At 38.3% G+C, this 16,376-nt stretch overlaps 1 protein-coding gene across 2 annotated transcripts in view; it reads left to right on the top strand.

Moving 5' to 3' along the window:
• Nucleotides 1-16,376, top strand: part of LOC117381361 (FRAS1-related extracellular matrix protein 2-like) — a 105,052-nt gene that overhangs the window by 66,853 nt on the left and 21,823 nt on the right. For both annotated transcript variants that reach the window (XM_055226753.1, XM_033978318.2), the window contains exon 7: nucleotides 15,639-15,788. In XM_055226753.1, coding sequence (XP_055082728.1) covers nucleotides 15,639-15,788 — 150 coding nt within the window. The remainder of the gene's footprint in view (nucleotides 1-15,638; nucleotides 15,789-16,376) is intronic.

Raw genomic sequence — 16,376 nt, 5'->3', positions numbered from 1 at the left:
TTTAAGCCATGTTATGATGTTATTATCACCTCAAAAACATACCCGAAGTTGTATTTTGTTTCATTCACACATGTTTGAGTAACACTTTATTATTAGTTTGTCCACATTTCCAAAGCTCAAAATCCTCTGTTCCACCTTGTGATGGCATGAAGTGGTAGTTAACGGCTCCTTTTACCTTTAGTTTAGTAGATTTTGGCTATTCCAGGGCTGAAATAATCCAAATGACTCCATTTATTTATTTATTTATTTATTTATCTTTATTTATACAGGGGGACCCAATGAGAGCACTTGGGCTCTCTTTTTCATGGGTGCCCTGTTTAAAATACAACACAAACCGAAAAAACAATCAAAAGAAATAAGTCCATAAAAAAAAAATAATAATAAAATAAAAAAAAATGAAGGTGTATGGAGTTTAAAAACACAGTGGAGCACTTTTATTACCACATGACATCACAAGGTGGAACAGAGTGTTTTCTGTTTGAGAGAAGAACTCAGTATCAGTATGCAGGGTTGTGTGTTTAACATGTGGGAATGAAACAAAACACTACTCTGGGTATGTTTTTGATGAGGAAACAACATTATAGCATCAATCATAAAATGTTGTAGTAAGGGCCCTTCTATTGACATTTAGCTAATCTTAATGACATTAATAACTGATGGATGAAGGAACTGTCTGTAGCGATGTTTTATTTTAGGCTCCTTTTGACATTTCAAATATAGAAGATGTAATATGTGAGGTTTTAATGTGCTTATTTAGACTTAGCCACGCTGATGATGAAATTTCAAATTTTGGGGTAAATTCACAGCCATCTATTAAGGTTTCAGTCTGCTGTTATTTGTGTAATTCGATGTATATATGTTGTAGAATGTCTTGTTTTGAAAGGCCTGCCTCGATAACACGATTTGACGATATACATAGACGATAAACAAGTATATTCCAGTGACAAAATAACCCTAAATCAGGATTACCCCCTCCAACCCACCCATCCACCCACCCTCCTCTAAAGCTACAGTATTGTTAAAAAAACACACTCTGCAATGAATAAAAAGCAGAATGCAACAGTTCAGTAGTTAGTTTGTATCTATAATGAGTCACAGAAGTGATTTATTCATCTTTTTTTAGCTTAAATGTTATCATATTGCCAAAAAATTACCAACAAGTTCCTATTAGTGCAAAGGAATATACACAGTAATGATCGTGACAGGCCTATGCTTTGAATCACTAATTGCTATGATATCAACCCTAATTTTTCACCATGCATACTGGAAATGTATTGATCCAAGACACATTTCAGATCCACTCCACTACATAATTAATTTCTTTCTTAACTCCTTTTCAAATCTTAATTGCCTGTATACCCTAGCTAGGATCAGCCAACATATAACCTACTTGCTTCTTGTGTGTCCAACCCATGTAAGAATCTGCTAATGATGCCTCATGAAAAAACCAGGCCATTTGTTGAGCGTTGATTGGCATTTATAGCACATTTATTCTTAATCCTTGGCTCTAATGCTGTGGAGAGTATTTAAAGCGAGCCTTGATTCCAGTTCCATCCCTGGAGTTGTCTTAATGAGTTTTGCTTACCGTGCGTTGAGTGATAGAGATGAGAGTTGAAACAGCGTGACACCAAGCCCCCCTCAAAACACTTTTACTTTGTCTAATTATACAAAATATCATACATAAGGCCCGATGGGAACTGTAGTGTTTTATGCTCCCAGTCTACATCACATATGGACAAGATCGCAAACTTGATTAAAGGGATATGTAGAGATATCAGATGGGGACATGGCGGCCGCAGGGAGAGGGAGAACTCGCTATACCCAATTGATTTAGTGTAGAGGCGAAATTAAATGTCCGTTCTGCTTATAGGGTTTCTGCTGCAAAAGTCGTGCTGTCCTTTCAGGTGGTCCCTCTGTGAATCGCCTGCGTCAACTCTGAATCATCTGAATTTTCCTATCACACCGACTAACTTCAGGATGGCCATTAGGCTTCCCCTAGACCTCTTTTTCATCCCAGCTTACATACAGACTTTATTTATAATGCTCTTTACAGCTGGCCAAAGTGCTGCAGTCACAATCAAAGCAGTCACAATGCAAAGCTTAAGACAAAGAAGCAATAAGACAAAGCCACGAGTATTAAAACCTGGTTAAAAGAAACAAGAAAACCTTAATCTCTTCTTTTACTATTCCCGTAAACCCCCTCTTTGGTCTTTCACTAAGTTTCCTGCACACTACAATATTTTTCATGGGTTTTAGAGTGATAAAAATCTAGCACCGTTACCATAGCAATTAACAATAGTCTTTCTTATCTTTTGAATGGTCGAAAGTCCTCAAAAACAGGAAGTAGAAATGAATAGGTTGGGTTCACGTTATTTTAGAATTCAAACAGAAAACCCACATGTTGAAGTAGAGTATTATTCTGTCCGAAAAATTGTCTTGTGGCTTTAACCTTTTTTTTATATATATCTTTGATAATAGTCGCTCCTTTGTGATTGAATAACGCCACAATTTTTTACTTTCATAATAAAAAATTATAATAATTTCTGCTGATGAGGTGTGTAAATGTTGCTATGTTTATTGATTCAATATGGTATGGTGTAAAGCACAACAAAACAGGCCTATCTGTGTTATGGTGTTTAAGGCAAATTGTGTCATTCTAACCTGCCGTCCATCTCAAGTTTAAACTATGAGAACCCAACTCATCCTATTGATTGTGCACCCCCTGTGTATACTAGCTAATTCTAGCCTTTCTGACCTTATCTCCAAACTATTGATTTGTCACTGTGGTGTATTTGTTTCTAATCCTTCCATTCTTGCCACTCACAATACAAATCGCATCCTCTTTTTTCACATGTTCTCGTGACTCTCGGGGCGGCAGTAGCTAAATTGGTAGGGTGCTCATCCTCTGATTTGAAGGCTAGAGGTTTGACTCCCGCTCCATGCATAACCATTGTTGGTAGAGCGGTCAGATCCACTGGCCCACATGCCGACAATGTTTTTCCAGCATCCACACAAGACAAGTGTTGTGTCCTTGGGCAAGACATTTCAACCCCCGCCCCCAAAGTCTGCATTCACTTGTCTATGGTTCCTTGCTATATATGGCTTTGAGTGTTTGGAGGTAGAAAAGCGCTATATAAACGACACCATATGTTTACTATTTCATCTGTACAGCTATTCTATCTGTTTCTCTCTGCCGACTACACCCTAAACACTGCTGATGCTAATATGAAGAAAGTGAGACACATAGTCTGTAAGCAGTGTATGATTGCAGAGGTCAGGAGAACTGTTCAATCTCATTTATACAAAGTTGCTATTAACTTTGATTCATCTTTGAGAGCTGTTTTGTGACCATCAATTGACAGATGATTTACATTAGCCCTGAAAGTTAATGATCGCCTTCATCGTGCGAAGACATTACTTGAGTGTGATCGATTTCCCTCTTTCAAAATGCACTTGAAGTTTCTGGCATAGGCAATCTGTCTGCAAGCTAAATGTGTACGTCAAAGAAACAAGAAGCCCCTCACCAGTCTAGTCAAATCCCCCTCTTGTCTTCATCTTCTGTATCATTGCCACCCCATTAAAAAAAATAGGGTTTTGACAGATGACAGCGTGACAAATAATACAATGGTCTGAATATCCATCCTTGCCCCTGACCCTTCGTTCACTCCACAGCCCGCAGTCTTTAGTGGACTCTATAGTGCAGTCAGTCGCGATTTGGACATGCAGATCGCTACTTGCAGGTCACGTGACTCTGGCATCTGGGTGAAGAAAAGGTCACACAAGTATATATGGAGCAATAATAACCGCACAAGTTTTTGGCAAGTCTGATCTCACGTAAATGGACTAGATTTTCAAATTTTTGTCTAAGATGTGGAAATACTCACTCTTTTAACAGTTCAACCTAATGTAAGCTGCAAGCAAGTGCTTTATTCACAATCAGGCATCAACAGTGCGAGAAACCAGTGCTTCTTTCTACTTACATTCAGTCATGTTCTGTCTATCTATTTTGCAATGCACTGTGGTCTATATTGACCAGTCTAGTGACCACAGATGCCCAATACTTTTCAAGGTGCATTGTGGGAAATTTTTAGTGCACTACTTTTTCACCAAGAGGGCATTTGAACACCACTGAAATTGGCCCTAAATAGGTGCCCTAAGTAGAGAATAGTGTGGACATTCAGACACAGCCAATGACAACGTACTAAGGAGCACTTAGGTTTACAAAACAATAGTGCCACGTCAAATAGGAATAGCATATTGAGTCATCGTGGGACTAGTTAACGAGCCACATGACACGCTATCAAATAGTTAGCAAATTGTCAGACTTGAGTCGTGGTGCGCAGTTCAAAGGGATGGAAATGTGTTTGTGAAACTCTAGAGAGATGATGTGTCATTTTTAGCCTCCCGGAGGATAGACTCGGAAACGGCTCTAATACCTGCAGCAGACAGCCACACTGCAGTCTGCTCTCGACCCTGGCTCACTCTTGATAAATGGTCTTCAAAACAGTATCCACAAACTGTTTACTACTGTGAAGCCAAACGCAAAGATGGAGCGCAAATCAAACATCAAAGTTAAGTGCGTTGGAAATGTCCAAGTGGGGACTATAGGCACTCAATCCCAAGGCAAGACTCAAGTCCAGCCTGTTGGAACGACAAGGAATTGTCCTATTCTGGCGTGCTATTGGGAAAGAAGAGTGCTAAAATGACTCAAACAAGGGCAGTATTTTGTCCAGTACAGTAAGAAATTGGCACAGGTTCAAGTGCACTGGACTTTTGGCTTCACTTCCTTCAGTTTGATAACAAGTGTTAACTTAAAAAAAAAAAAAAAAAAAAAAATATATATATATATATATATATATATATATATATATATATATATATATATATATATATATATATATATATATATACACCACTGTTTGTTAAAATACAGTTGTTAAGGGCATGTACCTGTACCTGTGTGTGTGTTTTTTTTAAGCTTTAGTTTTAAGAAAATTTATTTTATGGAGCTATTGACAAGCTAAGAAAAAAATACTGGACAATATTGCCTGTACATTTTAAAAGGCATTTCAACTATAAGTAAGAAATAAACAGGGACACATCAGCCTGTTGAGATAACAAATTCAAAATGTGATATATTGCTGAAGTAAATATAGACGATAAATCATAATTTGAAACCAAACCATAAACCAGAATTATCCCCAAAAGCGTATTCTAAATGTGGGAATTGTCAAAAACCAAATTAACTGCAATAAATAAATAACAAAATAAAACACTTAAGTAGTTAGTTTGTGTCTAGACTGAGACATAGATGTTGATAATATGACCTTCTATGGCTCAGATCTCATTGTGGTACAGAAAATTAACCAAATATGTCCCACTAGTGCAAAGAAAAAGTATCTCGGCCTAGGGACAGACAACTGTATCCAAAGATGTTGTTGAGAACTATGTGGAAAAAACAACATTTGTTTCTGTCACTGTTCTACTGTTCTCTGAATGAGAGAAGGAACTAAGTGGGCGTGGATAATCCCTTATAAAACTTAAGTTCAAAATTGGAACCCGTCTCCTCCACATAAAATCGTATCTGTTACCTTATCAACAACTCTCTACTACCTAATCGATGTCTGTAAATAGTTTAGTTTTTATCTTGACTAATCTTAAAAAATAAGAATTAAAGACTATCTCTCCTATCATCTTGTACTGGGCTTGGCGTTTTGTACCTACCCAAAACTGAATTGGTTGAAAACATCTTGAAATATTGTTCAGCCACTAGGAGGATACACACATTCCAGTCACAAAGAGCAGTCCTCTTTTGGCCCTGACTTTCAGAGGAAAATGGTCAATAAAAGTAACCACAAACTGTTTACCCAAACTCATAGATGGACTTTAAATTTGACATCAAAGTAAAGTGCACTTGAGGAGTCCAGGAGTGACTGTTAGTCCTCTCTGGCCCTGTTTTCCCTTCCCCCGGGGTCAAAGTCAAGTTCACCGCCTGCTCTCCTCCATCTCCTCCTCCTCTCCTCTCACTTTAGCAGAAAAAGGCCCAGGGGTGTCAGCTCTAGATTTAGTACTTTATCAGATTACACTGTATAGTAGCTGTCTGCCTGGGAGTTGTGCTCTGCTTGGTTGCACCCCAACTGACATCTCCTTGTCCCCTACCAAGGACACAGGACACACGGTCCATCCATGTATATAGTGTAGTGCACATGGTCAAATACTGTACCTCTTAAAATGCAGAAATGCTAATGAGAAGTGCCTATGATTTAAAGCTTAATCCCAAAGCAGCATAAATCTACAGCACATGAATATAATGAATTATATGACTTTGATAAGGCATGGTTATTATGATACACTGCCTATATGCTTAGGTGGATATGAATATTTACATTAATTTGACATACATTATAGTGTATGTGTAAATGCTATAATTCACAGTGAAATAGATGCAAAAGATGTGATACAGTATAAGACTTCGTTAGTATGGATTCATGCATGTATATGCAATTATCGGTGTTTAGTGACAGAAATAATCCACTACTATGTGTAACTGTAATAACTTCATTGCGTTCAATACAATACATTAATTTTGCAAAGAAATTAAAGGCACTTTGCAATGTACTATCTGGTTCAATAATTTAAAATGTCCATGTCCAATCAAAAATACACACAGACATTTAAAAGTCAATGTGATGTAAAACAACGAAATTTATCACTACCACTTCTTCTAAGGAGAACGGAGGAGCTAGGGAAGCTAGGGACTATGTGCTTAAAACAGGACTTTGGACAGCAACCAGTTGCAAAGTCACAAGAGTTGCAAAAGTTTGATGTGAGTTATCATGTAGGAAATAATGTAGCAAAGACAACAAGATAGAAAAATCTGCTTAAAAATAATTTTACTCTGAATTCTAAAAGCCACAGATGAACTGACACATGTATACGAGATGTTTTGGCTGATCAGATTTTACGTGCATGTAAACACAAGCCATAGTCACATTTAATTATCTGAGGTTGTTTTCACACTGACACTAGTTAGGGCGAGGTAAAAAGGCATTCGCTCCGAGAGCGGTGCACTTGGGCTGGTGTGAACCAATCTGATTTGTATTAAAAGCTCAAATAGTGCTGGAAACAGTTCTCAGGGCAGCTCCACCCGCATTATGGAGCAGGGACAGTGTGGTGTGAACACGGCGACCTACACAGTCTGAGGTGACAGTAAAAGTGCCTGGAATTGGGCAAAAAGTGCTTGGATCACATATATTTGTATGACGAGGCAATTTGGATCAATTTAATATCAGCCAGTCTCCTCCTGCCTCTGTCTGCGCAGGTGAGCCTGGGTCTGTCTGTTTTTCCAAAAGCTTTTTCTCCTCCACCACCAGCGTATCCAGTTTTCACAGTGTATTTAGCCACAGGTGAAAGAAAATATCACTGCGTATAGGTGAAGCGAGCATATGTGCCCATATTCATGGGGCTCTGTACCTTGAAGCACGTTGTCATGGAGATAAGATCAGCAGCTAAACCTAACCCATTTTAAAATGTACTTAAAGAGTACAAATATAAGGCTTCAAATGATTTTGTGTGATCTTGATAGATCTGAATTATGTTCAACAAAAACAATTGAATCAATAATTTTGTAGCTGTTTTAATTTTTTATGCTTTTGTTTCGCTCAGATTCTGAACGTGTTAAAAATAAACCCTCAGCCTTTTCAGCAGGTCTCAAACAATAATAAAAATATATTATTTTTCAGTCCAGAAATCAGTTAAAAATGTAGTGGAATAGAAAGTACAGATACCTCAAATGCAGTGAAGTAAATATCAATTTAAATATTTTATTTAGATTTAAAAATCGGTAAGCACAGGTCTGTATAATCTCTCAGTCATCCAGGTTTGGAGCCAAAAGTAAAATCCTGGACAAAAAAGCTGTAGTAGTGGGGACGTTTGCTCATTCTTCAGTTCTGGTCAGATTGCTGCTGGACACTGCCTTATATCTATCTGAACACTGAAACTGTAAACAGCTATTGTTTACAGTTTCTGTATGCAGGCTAGGTCTGTTGAGCTACACTAAGTGGGCACTGGGCCTGGGTCATGATTAGCATATTCATACAACTCTTGATGGGTGCATTCACACTTACTGGTGATTTTAATGTACATGTGGATAATGTGTTTGACAGAAACGCTAAAGAGCTCAGTTCTGTCCTTGAAACCTTTGGTCTGACTCAGCATGTCAGCAAGCCCACCAACAACAGAGGACACACTCTGGACCTGCTCATTACAAAAGGAGTAAATATTTCAAATGTCAGTGTGGTGGATGTTGCCCAGTCTGATCATTTCTGCGTTTTCTTTGACTTGTCTCTTATTCCCAAACCAGCGACTGGTCCTGCAGTTCTTTGAAAGAAACACATAAATGCAATGTTCATGGAAATGATACACTTTGAAATGCCTCATATTCTAATGTTGATGATTTGTTGTACTCTGTGACTTTGAGTGTTTTGAATGTTCTGGACACCATTGGCCCGATGAAGGTTAAAATGGTTGAAGATAAGCAGAAATGGGAGTGCCGGAATGCCAAGCGGGAATGGAACGAGTCAAAGCTCCAGGTTCATTATGAAATTTACAGAGAAAAGATTTACATGTACAAGCACAGTTTATGTAGAACAAGGCAAAGGTATTTTTCTGGCAATTTTTTGAAGATGCAGTAACAACTCTCATGTCCTGTTTGCAACAGTAAACAGATTAACAAACCCTCCAGCTCTGCTGAGAACTAATTTCCACATCTAAGTGCAGTGAGTTTGTAGTATACTTTAATGACAAGATTCAGGGCATTAAAAATGGCTTCAATTCCACAACGCAAATAGCACCCCACCAGCCACCTAAACACTTAGAGCGGACTTTGCACCTGTAACTGACAGAACTGTCCAAGAGATCATCACCAGCCTGAGCTCATCTACATGCTGCCTCGATGTGTTACCCACTAAATTTCTAAAGTCTGTGCTCAACAGTTTGCTGTCACCTGGCGTTTGCATAGTTAATATGTCACTTCAATCTGGAACATTCCCAAGAGCTTTGAAAACTGCAGTTATCAAGCCTCTCCTAAAGAAGAGCAGTCTCGATGCCACAATATTTTACAATTACCAACCCCTCTCAAATCTGCTGTTTTTAGGCAAAGTCTACGAAAAAAGTTGTTTACCAACAGTTTATTAACTTTCTCCAAATGAACAACTCCTTTGATATTTTACAGTCAGGTTTTAGACCCCACCACAGCACTGAGACTGCTCTTATCAAGGTGACAAATGACATCTGCCTGAACACGGATGGAGAAAAAGTCTTAGTCTCCTGTTAGATCTGAGTGCTGCTTTTGACACTGTGGATCATGGGATCCTCTTACAGAGACTAGAGGACTGGGTGGGCATCTCTGGTACGGCACTAAACTGGTTCAAGTTCTATTTAAAAAACAGGGAGTACTTTGTTGAAATTGAAAATGTGTCTTAGATAAAAATGTCCCTAAAATGTGGGGTGCCCCAGAGGTTAATCCTGGGACCCCTGTTGTTCAATCTCTACATGCTGCTGTTAGGCCAGTTAATACACAGCAATAATGTGTCTTACCACAACTCTGCAGATCACACTCAGATCTATGTCTCACTGCAGCAGGTGAATATGGACCAGTGGATTCACTCTGCCACTGCATCCAACAGATCAGTGTGTGGAGGAAAAACAACTTTCTCCAGCTAAACTCAGACAAGACTAAAGTCATCATCTTTGGCCCACAGAAACATAGAGAAAGTGTCAGCAGTCACCTCCAGTCGCTCTCTCTAAAACCTTCAAATCAGGCTAGAAATCTCTGGGTAATAATGGACTCAGACTTGAACTTTAACAGCCACATCAAATCAATAATATCTGCAGCTTTTTACCATCGAAAAACATTGCAAAAATCAAAGGTATACTATCAAAACCAGACTTGGAGAGATTTATACATGCATTTGTCTCCAGTAGGTTAGACTAGTGTAACGTCCTGCTCACTGGCCTCTCCAAATGAGCCTTAAGACAGCTGAAGTACATCCAGAACACTGCTGCTTGGGTCCTGACTAGAACCAGGAAGTACTTCAAACATGCGTCCTGTGCTCAGGTCTCTGCACTGGCTCCTGTGGTTCAGAGAATAGACTTTAAAGCAGATCTGCTTCAATTCATTCAATTCATTTTATTTTTGTAATGCCCAAAATCACAACAACAGTTGTCTTGAAGGGCGTTCATGTTTTGGTTGATGGGGGAAACCAGAGTACCCGGAGGAAACCCATCCAGACACAGGGAGAAACATGCAAAACTCCACACAGAAAGGCCTGGGCAACCGGGATCGAACCAAACCTTCTTGCTGTGAGGCATGAGTGTTGCCACTCAGCCACCGTGCTGCCTACACGTCTACAAGTCTGCTTGTGAACAAGTCTCTCCATGGACCAGCACCAAAGAACATCTCCCACATGTTAGAGCCATATGAACCATCTCACACTCTGAGGACTTCAGGGACCGGCCTCCTGCTGGTGCCCAGAGTCCGGACTAAACCAGGACTAAACCAACACTAAACCAGGACTAAGCCAGGAGTAAACATGGGGAATCAGCGTTTCAGTTTTATGCAGCTAAACCTGGAACAGTCTTCCTGATGCGATGCGAAGATGCGAGACAATCCTCGACTTTGACAATGTTAAATCCAGTCTCAAAACAGTTCTGTTTAGCTGTGCATATGACCGAAAGGCTTTTATTCTGTGCTCTTCTGTTTTAATGTAAATTTTTTAATGATCATTTGTGATTATTTATGTTTTTATTTGAGTGATTTTAATGTCTTTCTTATTCTGTAAAGCACTTTGAATTAGTTTTTGTATGAATTGTGCTATACAAATAAACTTGCCTTACCTTGCCTTTTGGCATCCTGGCTAGCTCTATTGTTCTTTGTTTCCTCTGTTTCCTTTGGGTCTGAGAATGGAGTTATAGGTGGGAGAAAGATGATGTCTAAGGCCCCCATTCTTGTTCAAGGAAGTATTGTCTTTCCTAACAAAAATGCTTATTTAACTCCCCTCTCAAACAATTTCTTTTCCCTGGCTAAGACCTGGACATCACTATATTCAAAGGAGTGGTTAATGTCGTTGAGATGATGATGTACAGCAGACAAGGGTCCAGAGGAGATCTTGTGATGGTGTTGCTTATGGAATGGCTCTTTAGTTTTTCCAGTGTAATGCTCTCTGCACTACACGCTCAGTGCAGTCTTCACTCTTACAACTTTTTTGTTCAGTTGACAGATTTTGGCTTTTAGTAAGTAGAGATACCTAAAATGTGTACTTAAGTATAATAATACTTTCACTTTGTTACATTCCACTACGAACAATACCACACTGACAAGAAACCTTTTCTTGACAATAGAAAGATGTTTCAACATAAAATAAGAGTACTACTACTTTAAGTTTAACATGTGATACTTGTTCGGATATGGATCAAACATAATTCAAAAACTATTCAAAAAAGGTCTTACTTCATCTTATATAATTTTTTTCAGCATTGATACCTGTTCAAATAAGTCTATACTCTAGTAGCAGTAATAGTAGTTTTTGTATCAATTCTTTTTGACAATCCGGGTACATACATGTTTTTTTAATGGCTACATGAACAAACACACTTTTTACATCCCCCTTTACACATTCCAACCTGCAGCCTTTTGTGTTTCAGCCTAAGTACCATGTGACGTTTAATGTTTTTCCACTTGTGTTAAATAAGCACCTTGGCCTATAACAGGAGTAGAGAGATGTGCCGTCTGAAATTACTGTGCGCTGGATAAAAGCTGCAGAAGGGAGCATCACTTAGGTCTTGTTAGTCACATCCTTCTACAGCCGAGCTCCGAGGACAGCTGAGAATGCTCTGTAAACTGTATTTAACCACACACTGACACACAAATGGCTACGCTACACACACAAACACGCAGGTTCGGTAATTATCACGATTTGGCTTCACACCTTAACAGCCCTCACACTCAGCTAAGTGCTAAAGTTAAGTGGTGAGTATGCGCTGCCCCCAGAGGTAGAGAAGATATGCTCATTTAGCCAGGACATGTGCTAACGTGCAGCGTAGTGCTGCTTTCCTGTTTGAGTTTAAAATAATGGGCCATAGACGGTGGGGGATTGTGGCTTGATACTTTTGAATGAACAAGCACTTTTGTAAAGATTTTTTATGTTTTGTAAAACTTGTTTTAACTAAGAGTTAGAGAAATTATTTTTAAAAAGACGAGCGAAAAGTTTGATAATGGTGGCAAAATGGCTTCTTGCAGTAGAAGTGTGTGGCAGTTGCAGTGTAGTTGTGGCAGTAATTTGTAGTGCTTTTAATAGTATCATATATAAAATCAAATATATACAATTTTATATTTTTTAATATATACAATATAATATAATCTTTTTTTTTTTTTTGCTACTTTGTACTCTAATACCAGCAGACTTTGGTCTGTAATGGAGACATAAAGATATTTTAATGTGAGCATTCATGGAAACGGTTCAAATAGTTTACTTATTGTCATTAGTCAGTGATAGGAAAGCTCGTGCTTAGTAGTAGTATAAGCAGTAACTGCACTAATAAAGCATACTTTGAAGCTATAGGTATATTACATACTCATTGTGAGATTTTACCAGTGTCTTGGCAGAGGACAAAAGATTTTTGCTTCTCCATAAAACACATTTTCTTAGAGAAAAATGTAATTTGCTTGCCATTTACCTCCACATGCTTTTTTGCAGTGACTGTGTTTTACTTACTAAATAGAAACATTAGAAACTTTTTTCACCTCTGTTACACTTTCATCACATACTGTACTTGGTGTTTTCATGTTTCTTTTAAAGACATACATTAAGATAATATACATGTACACTCACTCTACAATCACTACTGAACAATACAGAGCAGCCCACACAGTGTTACCAGAGGATTGGTCAGATGTGTCTATGTTTTTCCTCCTACACAATTGTTATGCTTGAGTGTTAATATCATATTTGCATCACAGTCTTGCTTTACATGTGCTGCATGAAGCTAAAGCTAAGTGAGTAGGAAGAGAACAGCATCGGGTCAGAGGGAGAGGGAGACGAGGGCACAGGTGGATCTGGATGTGTCACATTTACTCAGCACCTTTGGGTGTCAATCAATCAAGTCAAAACACAACTTCGGTGATATGTCCTTCCTTCAGGCTTCTCCCATTTTACTATCCCCTAGCGTACAGTGATTTGCATATTGATAGATTTTTTTTTATTTTTTATATATATATATATGCCATTTTCCTGGGTTGAAACTGGCACATGACACAAGCATCACTAAGACTGCATCCATCTGGTATGCATGAGCAAGAGATGGCATGCATTTTATCATCAATTATACTATTGAAATGATACACCGGCAGAATAAAACTATATTCAAAGTATGCACAGAATTTGATGACCATATTTAAAAGTAAATCACAAAACCATGTTATTTCTAAAACAAACCACTTGTTTTAAGGAACTAGCTAATTGTTAGTCTTTTTCTCAAGGTAAAAGATAATGACTCCTGCATTCAGTCTAAAGTAGCAAGTCTAAAGTAGCAATAGAACGCAATCAAACAAATGCTGATACAAAGGAAAAGGTTTATTTTATTTTGCCATAGGCATGTTCTCTACTTCTAATATAGATAAGACAATTCTAAAACCAATCAGGTTTTGGTTTTTACATTTTTTTTTATTGTACTCCAAAATAAGTCGTTACCGACAATTTGGGAATTGTTGCAAAAAAATTAGTAAATAAATAAAATAAGTAAATAAAAAAGACCAATAGGTATAATTTGTTCAAATATAGCTACGCCAAATCCCATAACTGTCTCAAACGTTGTACATGAAAAAATATTTGATTTATTCGGCCTTTTATCCCATCATTAAAATGATTGCACTATTTCTGTCTTATATGCCTCACTTTATACAAAGAGCTTAAAACAGATGCGGGATCACTTTTATTTTTCGTCAGTTGTTTGGGCTCGGTGGAGAGAGAGTATGAAGTTGTCAAATCCACATTGGCCTGCTTTCTCTTTGCTGCCTCAGGAAACAATGCCAGTTCAAACAAGCCTTTGAGCCATCTATGGGGCCGCTTTCTCTCACTACACACGCACACAACACACACATATGCACATACACACACACATGCACACATAGGATATATAGGCTGAAATCCATGCTTTGTTTTGGTCTGCTTTCCGAAGTACTTAGAGCAGTTCCTGTCCTGAAGAATGATAACAATGAAGGAGGGACAGGGGCCAGGAGGGGGCAGTAGACAGGTCAAAGGTCACCTCCTCCCTGCGGTTTAATTCAGACTAATGGACTGTCTTGGGGCTGACCTCTGTGTGTGTGTGTGGCGGCTGTTCGAACAAATGAGAGCTGTCCAAGTTCAGGGGCACATGAGGACACAGACCGGGAGTTTTGGTACCCTGAAGGTTGTTGGTAGATTGTTGGTCTGTCAAATGGAGGTTTAGTGCTAACATAAGTGATTGGCAGTGCTTTGGCAGTTCGGAGAGATAGACAGGAGCAAAGACACCGCCTGTTTACGCACATGGCAGCCAGTAACACACTTTTATATTTGTTTTTAGAATATAATGGGAAAGTCTCTGCTTTTGTATATTTTTATGTTGTCTGTTGAAATGCTTGATACGCAATACTGCTTCAAGTCACTCAAAGCGCTTTACATCAAGGACCCAGTTACTGACTCACACACACATGCATACACCAGTGTACACAGACAGGAGGGGTAAGGGGGTTTAAGTGTCTTGCCGAATAACGCAACAATTCATCTGTGAGAACTGGAATCGCACTACCAATGTTTGGGTCAGTGGATCTGACCACTCAACCAATGATGCTTTTGTCGAGAGCGGGATTCAAACCACCAGCACTCTACTAACTGAGATACTGTCACCCCTTACAGCGAAAAACAACAGCACGCTTTTAAAAGACTGAAGATGAGCATTTCTGTACTACTCCTGCCATCTCCATAATCACAGATGTAATTCTATCTTAACACAGACTCAATTCAATATTTTACCAGCACAAATTAGTATCTAGTTTGGATTCTCATTTTAGTATCTTGGTGTAGGATCTGTATTCATTTTGACAACCTGTTTGTGTGTTGCACATAACATTACAGTCAAAAAGAGCAATATCTTCTCTTGTATTCTTGTTTTAGATCAGACAAATATTTCAATTGATCATAAAGTTTTTCAATATTCAAAGAAAATGTTCAGACTTTGCATAACTGGAAATGTGCAGGGTTTTTTTTCCCATAAAATTATAGTTATATCGCTGTCTTGCCCATATTACATAATCAGTTATAAATCTCTAACAATTATCTACCTAACTTTAAATTGTGTGTTATTATAAAACTTGTACAATATATTATTAAAAACTGGTGCTGTTTCTTCTCACATTCTGTTCTTATCCACGGGTCCTGAATGATGAAAATTTAGGACTGGTAGTGATTAGCAATTCAAAACTAAAAATTATATCTTTTGAATGGGAAAAAAGTCTTCAAAATGTTGCATATAACAGTAAGCTGAGATCCATGAATAGACTCCAGACCTTAATGAACTTCTCTTTATACAATCTTGTTTTGCAGCTCCGGTCTTTTACTTTGGGGAGGTGGAGTACCGTGTGGATGAGAGCGCGGGGCATGTGGAGGTGAAAGTGTGGAGGACTGGAACAGACCTGTCCAAAACCGGGACCGTCACAGTTCGCTCCCGCAAATCTGAGCCTATCTCTGCTGAGGGTGAGCTGTGTATCCAAACTCTAAACTGCACTAAAGTTGCAAAGTCTTTACTTCTACTGTCGTTTCAGTTGCTGTTAATGCACTATGTAATATTTGTGGTGCATCTATCATCTGCCTCTCTTTTGTGTAGGCCTGTCATGATAACATATTTTCAAGTTTGATATATCGCTGAAGTAAATTTAGACAATAAACAATAATACTGAGACAAATTTATGCCCCTGACACTGTAACCCAAGAGCAGATTTAAACCACAAAAACTATTCTAGAACTAAGTTTAGAATATTGTTAAAAAATCAGGAGCTGCAATGAATAAACACCAGACTGAAACACTTAAGTCATTAGTTTGCATCTGTAATGAGTCAAACAAGTTATTCATTCAACCTTATAAGGCTTAAATCTGATCATAAAACCAAAAAATAATCAACAATTTACCAGCAGTGCAAAGAAACTGTGCATACAATAAATACTGACCCCCAAAAAATATTGTTCCACTTTCATATATTGATACGTCAATAGTAATTATTGTGACAGGCCTACTCTTGCATAAGTTTTTATGGCTCAAAAATACCTTGAAAAACATTTCCATTG

Source organism: Periophthalmus magnuspinnatus, chromosome 14, assembly GCF_009829125.3.
Source record: "Periophthalmus magnuspinnatus isolate fPerMag1 chromosome 14, fPerMag1.2.pri, whole genome shotgun sequence".
Taxonomy (NCBI): Eukaryota; Metazoa; Chordata; class Actinopteri; order Gobiiformes; family Gobiidae; genus Periophthalmus; species Periophthalmus magnuspinnatus.
Note: the sequence above shows the minus strand (reverse complement) of the source record. Positions and strands in the feature narration are given on the sequence as shown.